At 37.8% G+C, this 16,738-nt stretch overlaps 2 protein-coding genes across 2 annotated transcripts in view; one reads left to right on the top strand and one right to left on the bottom strand.

The window, feature by feature from the left end:
• LOC135692018 (E3 ubiquitin-protein ligase HECTD1) overlaps nucleotides 1–11,361 on the top strand; it is a 26,952-nt gene extending 15,591 nt beyond the window's left edge. The window contains exons 24-42 of the mRNA XM_065210038.2: nucleotides 64–1,202; nucleotides 1,601–1,872; nucleotides 2,180–2,432; nucleotides 2,711–2,879; nucleotides 3,251–3,321; nucleotides 3,791–3,924; nucleotides 4,274–4,325; nucleotides 4,965–5,147; nucleotides 5,388–5,580; nucleotides 5,993–6,069; nucleotides 6,663–6,790; nucleotides 7,138–7,279; nucleotides 7,808–7,867; nucleotides 8,251–8,385; nucleotides 8,754–9,289; nucleotides 9,438–9,516; nucleotides 9,752–9,845; nucleotides 10,324–10,532; nucleotides 10,991–11,361. Of these exons, the coding sequence (XP_065066110.2) occupies nucleotides 64–1,202; nucleotides 1,601–1,872; nucleotides 2,180–2,432; nucleotides 2,711–2,879; nucleotides 3,251–3,321; nucleotides 3,791–3,924; nucleotides 4,274–4,325; nucleotides 4,965–5,147; nucleotides 5,388–5,580; nucleotides 5,993–6,069; nucleotides 6,663–6,790; nucleotides 7,138–7,279; nucleotides 7,808–7,867; nucleotides 8,251–8,385; nucleotides 8,754–9,289; nucleotides 9,438–9,516; nucleotides 9,752–9,845; nucleotides 10,324–10,532; nucleotides 10,991–11,215 (4,151 nt within the window). The 3' untranslated portion in view covers nucleotides 11,216–11,361. The remainder of the gene's footprint in view (nucleotides 1–63; nucleotides 1,203–1,600; nucleotides 1,873–2,179; nucleotides 2,433–2,710; nucleotides 2,880–3,250; nucleotides 3,322–3,790; nucleotides 3,925–4,273; nucleotides 4,326–4,964; nucleotides 5,148–5,387; nucleotides 5,581–5,992; nucleotides 6,070–6,662; nucleotides 6,791–7,137; nucleotides 7,280–7,807; nucleotides 7,868–8,250; nucleotides 8,386–8,753; nucleotides 9,290–9,437; nucleotides 9,517–9,751; nucleotides 9,846–10,323; nucleotides 10,533–10,990) is intronic.
• LOC135692094 (uncharacterized) lies at nucleotides 11,185–16,738 on the bottom strand. The gene is made up of 5 exons (XM_065210130.2): nucleotides 16,355–16,738; nucleotides 14,287–14,454; nucleotides 13,608–13,793; nucleotides 12,952–13,095; nucleotides 11,185–11,824 (listed from the first exon to the last, which is right to left on the bottom strand). Exons 2-5 carry the CDS (start codon nucleotides 14,404–14,406, stop codon nucleotides 11,663–11,665), a joined length of 612 nt encoding a protein of 203 aa, XP_065066202.2. The 5' UTR covers nucleotides 14,407–14,454; nucleotides 16,355–16,738; the 3' UTR covers nucleotides 11,185–11,662.

Here is a 16,738-nt window from a genome sequence, read left to right as displayed (position 1 = left end):
TGAAACTGGTGGAGCCTTATTTTTCCACATAAGTGCATTACTCATCAAAATACTTCGTTGTAGGCTGGGTTGATGTCTCGTGGGTACAAAGCACATCCGCCCCCTCACAGGACAACAGCAATCAAGACAATTCAGCCGTCAAAGTTGTAGACATTTCACATCCAGATGTACAGTCAACAATCTCCCAGGTTGAACGCAAAGAGCTAAAAGAAAATAAAGATTCAAGACCGGCTACGTTCCGGGTACGTTCGTGCAGAGTGAACAGAGATGGCATGGGGCCTGGAGGACGACGCATAAACAAACAGAACGCTGCTGATGTTGGAGAACTAGAGAATCAAAGTAATTTGCTGAGAGACTCAAAAACCTCTACGAGAGAGATAGCTGATTTAGCAAACCTGCGTCTGCTAATGGCAGTGGAAGATTTGCTGGATAACGCTTCTTCTGACCTTGTTGCAAGTGCTTTGGCTGAAGCTGCAAGTTTAGATCATTTGAGAGCTGCCTCAAGGACTTTGCAGAGTTCTTTTCTACAGAACACGAGGAAAAGTGGTTCGTCTCAAGGATCGCGTGAAAGCAGTTCTCCACCAAGCATGGTCGATTATGTCGATAAACAAAATGTGGTGACATTAGGACAGGGTGGAGATACAACTTTCAGACCATCTTCTGAGCCTAAAAAAGATGGCAGCAAGAGCTCTAACAAGAGTGAAAGCAGTGCGGGAAGGTGGCAGTTATCTGATAGTAAGGAAGGCACTGAGGCTAAAAAGGAACGAAGTGAGTTTAATATTTTTATTGATAACACCACCGAAGCAGACGGTGAAGCCGATAAAGCTAGTGTTGAAATTATTACAGGAACTGAAGTAGAGGTGAAGGATGAAGCCAAGGAGAGAACAACTGAAGAGGTTGTTTCACAAGCAAAGGAAGATGTCACAACTGATATCGCGGCGGCCGAGCTAGTAACAAATGCCACTCGATTTGTAGAAATACGCAGCATGAAAGAGGATAGTGAAGTTGGGCGGAGATCGGGTGGTGATGTTAAAGTGTTGGTTGACACACAAAGTTCTACTGAAGACAAGGATGGTCATGTCACAGATGTTTTTGATACGAGAAGTGACGAATTCTCGGAATCCGACAAGAATCGTCAAAACGAAAGAGGACGTGAGCTGTCATCTGGTGAAGGAGATTTTCTCTTCAGCAAAAGTTCTGGGGTAAATATTCTCTATGCTTGCAGTGAATTGTAATCGACGCTGTTCAATTTGTAATACATATCTAGCAATTTTTCTCAAACAATCTTCCCTTTCGTATCTTCGTCAATGCTAAATTTATTAAAGCAGAAAATCTGTCGGCCTTAGGGGTAATGAATATGGTTGAAGATTGGGTATAGTTGCGCAAACAAGCAGCCGAACATAAGGTGTTTTCTTTGAAGTTGTTGGTTGCTCTCTTGTTGACTTGACATTCGTTTATTACCTTGCAAAGTTTAGCATACTAGTTTACTAATTACTCCCGGGGTTATTTACTAAAATATTGCTACTTCTAGATTATATTCCTGCGTTTTTGAACGGCTTATGAAAGCGAACCCGTCTAATGGATAGTCATTGAATTTTAGCCGGAGCCACCGAAAAGAATCGATTCATTGGAGAAGACACCAGAAGGAATGACCTTGCTGGAGGCGATCGAGGCAAAGCTGGTGTACGATTCAAGTGATGAAGATGATGACGACGATGAAGATGATAACGATGACGAACCAGAGGATGCTAGCCAAGTAAAAACTGGATCAAAGAAACGGAACAAAACAGATACCCAAGACAAAGGAGAAAGTAATATCGTCCGGGAACTTCTTTTTATCCCTGGAGAAAAGCAAAGCCTGGAAAACGAGGGGTAATAATGCATTGTCTTTCTTTGAAGCTGCGTTTACACCCCATATGCATGAAAATTCTGTTTTATTCAAAGAAATTGTTATGTTTGCTGTTTAAGCTAATAGACACATTGTTTTCCTTGGTACACCAGACAGCGAAATTCCGCTGTCTCCAGTCAGTTCATCCCTACAATAGAAAACGTGTTTCCATGTATCCTTCCCATATTTGCCAAGGTTACTGCTTCATGTTTCCGGGATGCGCATTAGCTATTCTCTCTTCTTTTTATTGAACAGGAACTGAACGTTGAGCAATATGTCTTTTCATTTTAGCTCAACAACGCTATCTATTTCCAACAACGGAGATAAAGGAGATGGAACCGAAACGAAAACCATTGGCAAAGCGCCGAGTCATCCATTGCAATCGTGTCCATTAATGGTTGATATGGAGGAGGAATATATGGAAGACTTTCCTGCTGATGAAAGGGACTTCCCAATGGACGAAGGAGAGGACACAGATGAATTCGAGGATATTGAAAACGAAGACGAAAATGATCCAGACGATCTGTATGAAAGAACGCTGGAGGTAAGACAGATACTATAGAACATTTGTCGCTAAAAATGGCCTTAAAAAAGCCTAAACGGCCTTAAAGCAGAATTTTGCAGTAAATACTAGGTGGTGTGAGACTTTTCTCATAAAATTAATTCGAGACTCGGATTTGTTTAGAAATACTTGTGATTGCGTTCTTTTGTGCACGTACTGTTGCATTCGTTTTTGCCAATCTTCACCTTCCACGATTATGAAGCTCTTGATTCTTAAGTTTTCATCAGACTTCAGGATGACTTGAATTGCATTGTTTTCAGGTAAATCAACCAGGCTCATCAACAGACAGATCTTCAGAGCTGCGCAGGCGCCAGTGGGATGACGACTTCGTTTTGAAGCGTCAATTCTCTGCTCTCATTCCTGCGTTTGACCCGAGACCAGGACGACCAAATGTTTCGCAACATCAAGACGTAGAAATTCCTGAAGAAGGTAAGTGACACGTTGAACTGCACTCGATTGGTATCCGACCTTAATAGAACACATTACGATAGAACATATTACCATAGAACATGTCACCATAGAACAATTTATTCTCTCATGCTGGCAAAATGGTAACTACATAAACTGAGCTAAACTTTGTCTTTTCTCAAAGCTCTATTTAAGCTTTTTCTATTTATCTGTCGATACAATAAGTACTTTATTATTGTCACCATTAGTGCGCGTGTCACATTCCCTTAAAGTCTTTTTGGTGGACGATTAGTTTTGTACTTGACGATAGTGTGTATGTTGGAAGTTTTATTAAATATCACCCCAAAGAAAATCCATTCTGTCTAAATAAAACCGTTTCTTGGTTTTTATAGGCGAAGTAATCCGATTAGAAGAGCCTGTTGGTGATGATCTGAAGCTTGTCATCAGAGGAACAGTACCAGGGGTAAAAGATCTTTTTTTTGCAATAATTTTTCACTTTTGGGGCTGTTTTAGTAGTTTTTTTTGAAAAGCTTCTAATCAGTCCAAAGTTTTTGGTAATTCAGGGGCAGTTGAGAATTACGGCTTCGGTAGATTTCTTAAAGGGATCTGATGTGAACTGGACCAATTCTATTAGCTTGATTCTGCTCCTCTTTGCCGAAGCCCTCGTTGCAAGAGGGGGGATAAAAAGCTTTAGAGGGGGTTGTTGGGAGCTGATCCTACTAAATCGATGTTGTCCTTGCTACCTTGTTCTTTCCACATATCGAAAATATCAAGGTTGATTTTAAACTGAGGATTAGGGTTTTCCTTTTGATTTTTAAGTAGTTTGTCTTATCAGTTATCTTTGGTTTTTCGGTTTTATGTTTGGCAACGCCTTCTTTTTTCACCTCACGAATAGAGTTTTTAAATCTGATTATTATTTATTTCCTTCACAGGGAAAAGAAGTTGAAATTCCTTTGGTTGATCATAACGCATCGATATTTTCCTACATACAAAAACTGGCGACCACCATATCCAGTAGCAGTGGTAAACTAGACAAGCAAGTGAGACTTTGGGAGCCAACATACACGTGAGTTTGCATCAATGCTGCGCAGTCTCTGTATCGCAGTTATAGGGATGAATAGTTTTGGAAAGAGGCTGGAACAACACGTTCTCTACAAATCGACAAGAAAGAGGGCCCATAACAAAAACGGTCGGGTGGCGGGTAGCAAAAAATAATTGACGATGCAAATAGCTCTTTTTTTTTCTTTTCGCCACAATTAGAGAAGTTCGTGTGCGATGATGATTACATAAAATGGATAGTGAAAGAATGACATTCACCAGCCAATCCCCCTTCCATGTGTCGACACTGCATACACTATTTCTAATTGTAGATCATATGAAATCAACATATCTGACTGTTATTATTTGTTTTCCAGTATCGTTTACAAGTCTCGTGATGGAAAACAAGAAATCCAAGAACAGCCATTGGTACGTTGACAATTTTCAAATTATCATCACTTTAAATGGTATTCTTGGGTTTTGTAGATTGTTTCAAATTTGGATAAATAAAGATAATACCTGACATTGAGTAAGAGGGAACGTAAGGTAGATTTGCAAGTAGAAGGGCCAGTTTCTGTCTCTCGCAGCCATGATGAAAGACAAATCTAAAGGCACAGTTTTGGAAGAGCCTACGTAATCTCTGCGTTTTTAACAACGTGATCGTGGTATTAGTATCTGGTGGATGCATACCAAAAGAGCCTATACCTTTTACCCATGTATTTGGTTTGGCAATTTCCTCATGTGTTTCATCTATTTACTGAGGCACGTAGCTAAGAATACCAGCTTTGACACCAATCACCGTTGGCACGTTACAGTAACGTCCCATTGGTGACTAAGCTATCATTTTCCTTGCTTTCTTTGCTACACCATAAAAAGATATCCTACTACTCCTTTCCTTACCCCTAACCCCCCGAAGCATATCTGGTGCAATGTTGACTGCTGTTAAGTCTTTGGAGAAACTCGGGTTTCCAAATGTCTTATGTTTCTTAGCTGTGATTTGAAGTTCTTGTATTTCAAACAAATTAACCACCGACCATATTCTCATGTACTACGTCCTTGCATTCTCAGTGTAAATGGAATGTATCCTTCGTGGAAAAATACCTTGGAACATCACAACTTCCTAAACACGATGTTGTAAAATATCTTCAGCAAAACGCAGGCCCGGAATTCATTAAAAAATGGAAATTGAACGGAACGACGAAAAGCTGCAAGAGGCAACGCAATTGCAACTACCTTCGGAATGCCTACAAGGTGGGCACAAGTTCTGTTACTTTTTGGCTGGATTCCTTTTATGTGAAATTTCAGCCGTGGTTAGAGAAAGGTTCCTAGATTCTTATTTATTTTCGTGATGAAAAATTGCATAAAATATGCTGCAGGTAAATGTATAAAAGGTAAATGTATTCGATTAGGTTCGTTTATATGTTTCTAAGATATGTATCAATAACATCTTTAGATATTTGCAACTAATATAATTTGTTTTTTTTGCTTAAGGATTTTTGTCGAATGAAGGAAGGAGAAGCAGCTTGTGCTCAAGAGGCCAAGATCGACGAAGATGAGAGAGAAGAAGAGGAAGATGTATTTGCCCCTGTTCCTCAAGAAATCACCCAAGCTAAAGAGGTTTTGGACCTTGTTAAGTCGCTTCACAAACTTTGCGAAGAGAATATGCAGTTAACAAGTCTGACAGGTAGACGAATAGTTTATTGAAACACTGAATGCAATGTTTATGGAAATAATTTACTTTTAGAGGCCACATAAGAGGGAAAGTGTAGTTGAAGAGAAAAATTATTCAGATATGTTGAGTTTATCTTAAAAGAATTGAATTCGGGATAGCTTTCTTCGGTTAACAAAAGTTTTTTTGAGAAATTTTTTTGCTTCGTACCTATCTTTTATACGTGAAAATATCCGGTGTATGTCAATACCATGTCGTGAAAAATTTTAAATCAAAGTATGGCGGTGGGCTTTATAAGGAGCACAAGGGTACTAGCACTTAAAATTTGCTAAGAGATATATTCAAGGTATTGCCCTCAGAATCAAGCATCTTTTGGTAAGTAAATGTGTTTTATGTCAAGCTGCAATCAGTGCCAATCTTTTTGTAGATAACTACCTTTTTGATGTTCCTGAAGAAGAGTTTGTCTCAATGAAACTAACGAACAAATTAGTTCAGCAAACTCAGGTAAGTTATTGTATCTAACCTGGATCATAGCACATGGTAGGAATATGCAGATGTATTTGTGCGATTGTATTTGTTTCCTTCCACAGTAAAACAGATCGATTAACTGTCGTCGTTTGATTCACTGAATTCTAGAGCAGATGACCATTTAATGTTCAAAATTTTGTTCTACAACATTGATTTCAAAGTGAAAATAGACCTCAATGAGTGAGGCTACAAATCAGATTTTATGATTTTTGGAAAAGCCATTCTTTATCGCCTCCTCTCTGGATTGAGGCTCTGTATGCATAGCACAGCTCACTACGTTCTGACTAGAGATGTATTCCTAATAGTTATTAAAACTTGCACATCAACCTCGATGCTACGAGGAGGCTCGTAGAACTCGAATGGGAGTCCGCCTAGTCATCTCTATTTAGGATTTACAGTCAACTGCTATTGCATACGATATCCCAAATGACTCTGAATTCAATCATGCTTTTAGATTTGGTGTGCATATTTGGTGCATGTTATATTAAGTATTATACATGTATGCTTATTTTGTTATTTTTATTTCTGTTTGTGCTCACTGCTCATCAATTTTGCTGTTTTCCTTCAAGGAACCCCTAGTGCTAGCCTCGGGATCGCTACCTGCCTGGTGCGAGTTCCTCGTTATCAATTATCCAATGCTGTTCCCATTCGAAACGAGGAAGATGTACTTCCAAGCAACCGCATTTGGATGTTCGAGGTATTGCTCCTTTATGAATACCCTAAATAGTTGTAAGAAATCATAATAAAAAAGTTTGCTAGGTTTCCTTCTCCCTTTTCCTATAGAAATATTTTCAGCGTTTTAGCTTTCAGATTGGTTGTTCCGTTTTAAATTCATGAACAATATCTACTGATTGTTTGATAGTAATCGAATTGAACTGTTTTTCCTTGTTGAAAATTATTTCCTTGTTGAAAATTACTTCCGCGTTGTTTAATGTGGATCCGTAAAATGTTTCGATTATATAATATTGCTCCACGCGAAAACAACAGCACTATATTGTTATTGGTCGTCAATCGTTTATCCGTTCAACTTTTGTCTGCTCGTAGGTCCATTGTATGGTTACAAAATATGCATGACGCTAACCTAGAACGGAATAGAGGTCACCCTGCAAGGAGGCTAGAGCCTCAAGAAATCAGGATTGGAAGACTAAAGCATGAAAGAGTCAAGGTGCCTAGAGATGAAAAAGAGGTAGTCATTGTTTACCTTCTTATAGAAACATTTTGGTAGCTTGCAATATTATGGTTTAATTGATAAGTTGCGAAATGAGATCGACTTAAGAAGAAAATTAATTGCACGCGCTTTTCTTGCTGGCTTACTCTTGAAAATAGCTATTAGCAGTTCTTGTGAAATATGCTTGCCATACTGCTAAATAAAAGATTAATTGACAGTAGGAAAAGCAGAAATTGTTTTTGTGATGAAACTGCTTGCATTAAAACTTGTGAAACACTTCTAAAATAACAGTAAACCAGCCAAGGAAACAGACGATGAGATTCGCAGCCCACCGTTTCCCCAAAACCCAAAAATTCCATGTTCTGTTCACAAACGATTGACTGCTTCGTTGATTGACAGGTTTATTTCTGTCAATTAGATTCAGTAACTGATTGTAGATACGGGGGACCCAGAATTTTCGCCTCAACATGCTACGGCCAGGATAAAATTGAAATATCATTCTTTTCAATTTTCTTTCTTTAATTTTTTGCAATCTTGTTTTTCAAGCTTCTTCAGTACGCTATCAGGCTTCTTGATTTCCATGCTAGCAGAAAAGCAATACTCGAGGTAAATCAAAATATCATCTATTGTTTTACTTGCATGTAGTGAACAACTGTCCATTTTGTGCCGGGCAAGCTCTGTATGCCAGGGACAAGCATTATTTGCTTTTCTAAAAATGCTAACAGGGTTCTTTCATTTTGCCATTTTGGATTGTTCCCACCTTGGTCTTAAATAACAAATCTCTTTCAGATATTTCTACATATTGTTATCTGTCGTTTCAAGCAGACTGAGGCCACCCACTGCATTTGTTCTTCATTGCCACACACTACCTTCGATATCAACATTTGTAGCTGTTTGTTCCTGATTCCTATCATTTTTTGGTTTGATGATTGTTTATACTGAAATAACATTACTCTTTCTGTTTCATACGCTTGATTTTTTATTTGTAGATTGAGTTTCGTGAAGAGGAGGGCACGGGTCTTGGACCAAGTCTTGAGTTTTATGCTCTTGTTGCTAAAGAGCTGCAGAAGAAAGAATTAGGCATGTGGGTTACCAGCGATACACTCAACAATTTTGGCAGTGATGTATGTATCGAATTTTTCCAGCTTTATGACATATATTTATACCAGTATTGAACTATGTACTTGAGTCTTAAATGATAAAGATCTAAGTAAGGACCATGTTAGAAAGAAATAGACGTTCTATAAATCTACAATTTTGTGTTGCGATTTCTCCTTTGTTGAAAACGTAAACGGCCATGCTATTGTTCGAACGTTTCGATAAAGTCTCCCATCATATCCTCATTTAAAAGTACATGTGGAAATTTGTTTAAAACTCTTTTAAGCACCTTGCATGAGTAAATCTGCAAATAAGAGAAGTCTTGGTGAAAGTGTTTACTACTTCATATTCACATTTGTGTTTTTGCTTTGATATAATTCCTATTCGTTTACAGGCATCGCTTTCTGCAAAGAATGCCGATTTGTATGTCCACCATCCTAATGGCCTATTTCCGGCTCCGTATCCACAAGACCATAGAGACATCAAACGCATTTGCAATCTGTTCCATTTTCTTGGTGTCTTTCTTGCCAAATGCCTGCAAGATAATCGACTGGTGGATATTCCACTATCAGAGCCATTCCACAAATTGCTCTGCCTTGGAAAGTCACTCGCTGACAGCAGGTCGTTCTCCAGAAGTGCTAGCGTAAGATCAGAGAGTGCGGACAGTGAAAACATGTCCCCAAGATCGAGCGAGTCTTTAGATGCTGTCTCAGAATGTTGTTATTGTTATGGTGATTTCTTCACAGACTGTGATTTTGAAATGATTTTCCCGGAGATATTTACGTTCATTAAGCAGCTGCGAAAACTTATCAAAAGACGAAGGTCTATCTTGAGTGATACAAATATGACGTCAGAGCAGCAGAAGGAGGGCTTGGCGAACTTGATGTTTGAGACGGATCATGGACATGAATGCAAATTAGAAGACCTCGGGTAATTAATTATTCGTCTTTTCATCAATTAAACCTATTAGCGTTTATTTTATTTATTATTTTGAAGGAATTTAGTAAAAAGCAAGTGCACTTTAGTCTATTCATTTGAATTTAAAATCATAATTTTCTTCATTTCTTGTTACCTGCAGACTGACCTTCCAATACGTTCCCCCATCAAAAGTTTATGGATTTGATGCAGTCAGTCTAAAGCCTGGTGGCCAACACGAGGTATGCAATCTTATTATCAAATGTAACTACTGGTTTATGTGTCCTTTTCTGCACAAAATCAAGAGAAAAAATCAAAGCTTAATAAAGACAAAATTCTTTTCGCATCAGTAGATCCCGAATTAGGGAACGCAACCAGAGTTGCATGATAAAAAGTCCTTTAAGTGCATCAGCAGATAGTCTTAAATGTGTTGTTTGAAGGGTTATTAAAGTCGTTTTCTTTTGATATCTATTTAAGGTGTTGACGGACTGGAACGCTGAAGATTACATCGATCACCTCATGTACTTTTCCATGTACAGGGGAATCGAGAAACAGCTTGACAGCTTCAGAGGTATGATATCACTATTTGACGTCCTTGAACAAATACCTAAGCTTTTAATTTTTCCATGTCATCCATTCCATTGCCATCTAAATGTAGATGTGTTTATTTTTTTTATCACAAAGAATTAAATTCCTGAAAAGATAGTTGCTGTTTGCTTCTAAATGTGACTCACTAAGAGTATTTGAAACTTTGAAATTGAGAGTGCAACATTTTGTCTGGAGTTTCTTTAATATTGCCTGCCTTAATCAAACACGAAAAACTGCCCGCAATGTAGCTTAGATGGTACAACTATTTATCCACTCTATATTTGATATAAAAAGAGATACTTTGATAAAAAGAAAGAGACTTGATTTAAGCTGCTGGTTATCGAACACTGTGAGAGGTGAACCTCATAATTTAGCACGTCAGTAATGCAAAAGAAATAGAAACTGTATCGGTTTGCTTTTTGCCCGATTACCGGTGTGATTCGTGTCTTTCCTTCATCTAGCTGGCTTCAATCGTGTCTTCCCAATGGAAAAGCTACATGCATTTACCCCAAGAGAAATACAGTTAATGTTGAGCGGAGAACAAGCACCCCAGTGGTCACGTGATGACCTCATGAACTACACTGAACCAAAGTTTGGCTACACAAAGGAAAGCCCTGGTTTTCTGAGACTTGTTAATGTGCTCGTGAGCATGAGCGGAGATGAAAGGAAGGTATGGTGGTATTTCAATAGTTTTTGTTACTCGATTGAAATTTTGCAAATGCTACTTGCTGATAAGGCAAGTGTTTTGGAGTCGAAAGTTTCTATGCTGGCCAGTGTAAGTGCGAACTGTGTTTATTTGGAACAAGCTGCCAAGACACAAGATGTTTAATTGTCTCAAACGACGAACGCACGACAAAAGTACTGTCACTTAATTCCTCGTTTGTACAGATGTGCATGTTAAAACAGATGTGCATGTTAAATGTCTTGTTTAGAATGTTAAAAAGAAGCTTCGCCTGCAGGTTATGGCAGGATGTTGTATTACATGTGATCATATTTTGACAATATACAGTTACTCTGCGTTCAATCCATTTATCACAGTTTCTCAGCATTAAATTTCTGAATGTTTAAATTTTGCAAAATCGCACGTTAAACAATACGTTTCATGTTTTTTTTCTTTTAAACGAACAGGCATTCCTCCAGTTTGCCACTGGTTGCTCCTCTTTGCCTCCTGGTGGAATCGCAAATCTGCATCCCCATTTGACAGTTGTGAAGAAAGAAAGCGAGGGAGACGGCAGTTACCCCTCTGTCAACACTTGTGTTCATTATTTAAAGCTACCCGAGTACTCATCGGAAGAGATTCTAAGAGAAAAGCTCCTGGCAGCTACCAAAGAGAAAGGCTTTCATTTGAACTAAATAGTAACTTATAAAAAATTGCTTTGTATTGAGTGTGTTTTGTTTATTAGATTTGGTTTTGTTATAAAATAGGAAGATATAAAATTACATTGTATAAAATGCACTGCAAGGAAATCATGCAATCCGAACGTTGTTTTGACGCAGAATTGTTCTTTTTTCTTTTTTGTTGACTTCGCCGTCATTGTATCGATTGTTTCTTGTAAACGGTCTATCAAACAGCATTGATGATAAGAAATATTAGGTTTGTTTACTTGAAACATAAATAAACTTGTATGAAAATATGATTAGGCAATATTTACACTGACAGATCATATTTTCAAGCAATCCTGAATAAGGGAGAACTTATACATTCTTAAGTTCAATTCGGAGCTTCTTCATTTTTCTTCCAAACCACGTACCCTGGCCTTGATTTCGATGCAATAATATCAACTTGTATAAATCTTCCAATTATAAGACGGTTCCTCTTCTCTCACTTTCCCGAGAATGTGTGGTATCTTGGTCTTTAAAGATTTCTACAGTTGGAACCGTGCTTTGCTCGATTTCGTTGAGTATGTATAGTTCATAGCCCCCGTCCAAGATGAAGCAAGCAGCTGAAAGATACCCAAGCACCTAGCAGAAAAAACAGTGTTGAGCTTTCTTTTTTCGCAATAAAATTTAATTTATTATTGTAGTTCAAAGTATGATGAAAGAAGGATAAAAAATTATGACACTTATTAAGAATAACATGATTGCTTTATCATGATTGCGACACTATGATAGAATAGAAAATATTTGACAGATCACAGAATAATTCTCGTTTCACGGTAGAAATTCTCAACATTTTGCAATATCCATACAATACAGTTGTTATTCATATTCAATCGAGAAAACAGTCTCTGGCCAGTTTCGTTGCACTATTTCCGCATTTTTATTATCCCGTCTTAATTTTAAGTGCCAAAAGCCTTCCTTGTAACTTAGTTTTCACCCGCTTGATACTTTTCTCTTCCTGGATTGTTTAGTGTTGACAAGGAATTGAGAACCGCTAGTGAAAGCCAGCTACGTGTTAAGTAGTTTCATAATAAGTAACAAATGACAGTATATACACAAAACCATTGGAGAAAGTGAAAAACATGATGACGTCACAAATAAAACTATTTTCAGAGACATGACCATATGATCTAGGCACGTCAAAGAGATATGGCAAATGGAAGACATAGAATTCACTATAGGCAGAATACTGTTGTCTAAATATAGCTGTTTTCTCGCCCACTTGAAGCTCTTGCAGATTATATGACCCAAATTTGAAAATTCTTCAAACATATTTTGAAGAAGACTTCTTTTTCCACTTAATATAGCTTATTTGGTTTTGTTGAAAATTCCTTGACAGAAAGCGACTAGACAGAATGTCTAATATGACGAGGCAATTGTTGAAAAACTTATGAAAAAAATTGTTGATACGCTTATCAACCACTATTCCACCTTTCCTGTATTTATGGGTGTATTCATTATATTCTGCGATTAAACACGATAAATGATGTCCAGCCTGAGATATCGTCTGCAATGCAAAAGGACAAGTGCATATTTTTTTGTGTTTGCTTATATTGTATATTACATATGAGTCATTTACGAATTAGAATCGTCTTTTTGCTACATGCTTCTGGTTGGCTATAATTGTCCATCAAACTTGTTCACATTTGTTAACCAAGTGAACACTAACAGAGGAAGCAATGAAAGAGTTTTTATCATATGGCTCTTACCACAGCGGCCTTGAGTTGTTCGCACGATGCACTGCTCACTTTACTACAAAATGAAGCATCATTCCCTAGCCTGTCAACGTAGTCGGCCAGCAACGATGACGTAACGACACAAAAAACTGAACACGTCAAAGAGCAGCATATGATCTACGAAGTGATTGAAAATTCTAAGGTAGTATAAACTGTTAAGGATGGTAACAACTTTTTTGTAAGTCTTACATGTTTAATGGCTCCAGTACTTCCTCGTAGAATGATGATATGTACACCTTTTAAGGGATCCCAAATGCAAAGTGAAATGGAAGGAGGAGGAAAATGAGGTATGTGCTTTGGTTTTGAGACCTATTGCTAAATTTTGGAGACATAATTCTGCCTAGGTCGATTCTGCTCGAAAATTCGGTTATGACTTTCCTTTTGCGCTGCCTTTAGCTTGCATGTATTTTTTGTTAGCTTCCTTTTTTCAGTGTCATGAACTTAATTTAAGCGGCCTAGGCACGATAAGCTTTGCTTTGCCAAGGTATAATGCAATTCATCTGTTGTTTAGGCGGCATATGAAAAGTTTGATTTGAATTGAATTGAATTTCATCTGCATTGCAACAGCAAATACTGTCATAAATGCAATTAATTTGCCAGCCTTGATGATCGTAGAGAATAGAACTCACCGTTGTTCTTCGACTCAAGTCGTCTAGCCTCCTCGTCATGACTAACAAGGAGATTACGAGGGCAACTATAGAATATAACCATGAAAAAACCTCTGCAAAAAGGACGAATGCAATCATGTTTGAATCTACATCACTTGCGTTGTTTGTGAAATGCGCAACCAATATCCAGGAAACCAAAGTGAATATCTAAATGAGGAATACGTAGATAACATATTAATTGAGGAATAATAGGCCGTTGCTGTAAAATCAGTGAGAGAGATATGCTCGAGATACACGCCACAAGTGGCCATTTTCTGGTGAGAAAACACAATCTACAGGCACATTTGAAATATGGATTATATGTTCGCTTCCTGACGAAATACCTAAAAGGCTAACAACCTCTCCACACAACTTTGCTTTGGATTACAGCATAAGTTCTACTAGAACATTTTACATACAGGTATTCAATGGCGTTTTCAGATAAGTGGGTCTGAATCTGAAACTCGTAAACATCTTCTTTATCAAATTATCACTTAGCCACGTAAAACTGTGAGAAAATGCAAAGATAAAAAACCCAGAACAGAGAATGTTTCACAAGTTAGGGAAGTTCGTTCAATTAAAACCATAGAAAATGACACGTTGTATTCCAATACGAAATCAATAGGAAATAGTCCTAAAAGTTGATTGATTGTATACTTACAAACTGCGCTGCTCGTAAAACTCCAAATTTTGATCTTTTAAAGACATACTCGAATGTATCCTTATCTGGCAGCAAAAATCTCCTTTGATTGACCTGTGGATTCTTGTTGTGTTCTATCATCGTTTTTTATCCATATATTTCTTCCACGTAAACATCTATATGTCTTTACTAAAGAGAATATAGAAAATTCAAAGAATATGTAAAAGATCTGTGGTTTTGAAATGTAGCTATATTGATGCAAGGGCTGTGGAACGGTCTTCCTTGTGGCAAATGGGCTACGAGTACCTTAGGTACCAGGGCCTCAGAGAGTCAAAGGAAGTAAGAACGGAGGAGAGTTATTCTTTACACTGATTCAGGCGTTGAGAAAGATGGGGGGCAAGAAAAGTAAAAGAGAGCTAAAACCACATAAAAAAGGCTTTTCTGGTGGTTCATTTGTTAATATTTTTTATTTTTTGCAAAAAGTGGGATGAGTCCCCCCCCCCCCCCCCCCCCCTGCTCCGCTGTACCTGTGATTGGTCGTTACAATTCAATCACTAAAAAGTATCAATTAACCTCGTGTGCGGACAAAAGGTGATCATGTAGGACGAAATACAGAAAATGGCAAACAAATGTCGATACTGTCTATTTTTTAAGCGACTGTAAATCTATACCCGATGATGTGCTATAGATTTGGCACGTTTCAATTGACTGATGTAACAAACATAAGAACAAGATAAAACACATTGTCGATTGGAAACGAAAAAGGGGTAGCACTAACCAGTCTTTTGCAAGCACTGATAGTCTTCAAAACATATGCAGGTAGCAAAAAAGGTTTTCTCGAGCCTCTGCTCTAACTTAGAAAGGCGGAATGACGACTGAAGCCTTGAATATCCTTATCAATTAAATACCAAAATCGATACCTATTAAATGATATCAAAATCGATACTCTATAATTCCCTCAAATTTGCCAGTTTTGATACAAAAAATTTCAGCAATAGTTTTCTTAAATATATATACAGCAGAAAACGAAGGTTTTACTTAAACGAATAACGCAGTTTTGATAAGTAGGAATCTGCTATATCTTTTAGCATAGTGGAACTCCAACAATTATTGAACTACATATATGATACATACATGAAGCGAGGAGCAGGTGGGGCATTTTAAAAGTAACGTAAAGAATCAAGAACTAGACCACCAGTCAAGCCTCTATTTATTTGGTTTATAAGCCCCTATTATCTCAACGATCCGCGGTGCATGTCATACACACTTTCTTTTGTATAAGAATATAGTCTAAAAGAAAAGTAAGGCTCAAAATCACAGAAATATTTAAAAATAGTTTGAGAATAATCCAAGGCCCAAGCTTCATCAAGAACTAATTTTTTAATTGGCTTTTTTAGACAATGCGAGTTTCGCGCTATATGTCTTTAAATAGACCTATACGGCCTTGGCTCAAAATAAAGAAATTTAAGAATATTGAGGCTCGGATAAAATTAGGCATTCTGTTAAAAAAATGTGTAGACGACGCATTTCTCTTCATTCTCCTTTGTAGAATCTGAGAACAGGCTGTCTTGTCTGGTGTCGGACCCATGCCCCGGGGATGTACCATTAAGACTTCAACGGGGCGAGGACCGTAGTGTGCCATTTTGAGACTTCAACAGGCCGAGGACATGGGTATGCCATAACCTTAAATTCTATATCAAATTTGTAAAAATCAGACAACCCAATCAAGTAAATGACATTTTACCTTTCTTTAAAAATGATATCCCAAAATTTAAGGTCATGCTAAAAATCAATCCCAAATTTATGACATTGTTTGATTTTTTCAAAATTGATATCCCAAAATTTATTTTCTACTCGAAAAAGGTTACCCCAAAAATGGCATATCCCATACCAGTGTATGTGGAAGTTACCCCCCCCCCCTCTCCGGGATGATGCTCCACGCCTCTCCTCACTGCACAACAAACCGTCAAATGCATAACAATTAGGCGGAACATTTTTAATGCAAGTGGCCTAAATTTCTCTGAAATTTAAGCAATAGCTGACATAGCTGTGTTAGAGCCGTGCAAAAGTTTAGCTGTACGTTTTTTACCTGGATTTTTATTTTTGTCCTTGACTTCGTCTCGTTGATTTTTAGATGTTCCGTAGAATAACTGCTAAACTGTTTTGAAATAGAACTGTGTAGAATAGGAACAGATCCTGTTGCAATGTTTCGCCAGCCTACATCACAAAGCATTGAGTTATTTACGATACACCAAGCTTTGTAAGCCGCCCACTGATCAGAGGAGCCGAAGACAAAGCGTTTCATATTTTGTTGTCATGGAAGATTGCTGATTAACGATGGTTGAGGTATGTTCCACCTGAAGGCCCCTGAAAGTTTGAAATGTGTATTTATATTAGCCCTCTTGGCTTCTTCGGTTATTCCTGCAACACATTCATCAAAATGTGACTCTCCCTCTATCGATCAACAACAAAA

This window comes from Rhopilema esculentum, chromosome 10 (genome assembly GCF_057945365.1).
Source record: "Rhopilema esculentum isolate cy_ngs chromosome 10, ASM5794536v1, whole genome shotgun sequence".
In the NCBI taxonomy this organism is placed as follows: Eukaryota; Metazoa; Cnidaria; class Scyphozoa; order Rhizostomeae; family Rhizostomatidae; genus Rhopilema; species Rhopilema esculentum.
The sequence above is the reverse complement of the archived record's forward strand: the minus strand, read 5'-3'. Positions and strand labels throughout refer to the sequence as shown.

Excerpts from the sequence above, each read along its gene's own strand:
- LOC135692094 (XM_065210130.2), bottom strand. The coding sequence starts at position 14,406 with ATGATAGAACACAACAAGAATCCACAGGTCAATCAAAGGAGATTTTTG. Across the intron at positions 13,794-14,286 it reads TTTTACGAGCAGCGCAGTTT|ATATTCACTTTGGTTTCCTG; the intron begins GTAAGTATACAA and ends TTCCTCATTTAG. Across the intron at positions 11,825-12,951 it reads AACAACTCAAGGCCGCTGTG|GTGCTTGGGTATCTTTCAGC; the intron begins GTAAGAGCCATA and ends TTTTTCTGCTAG.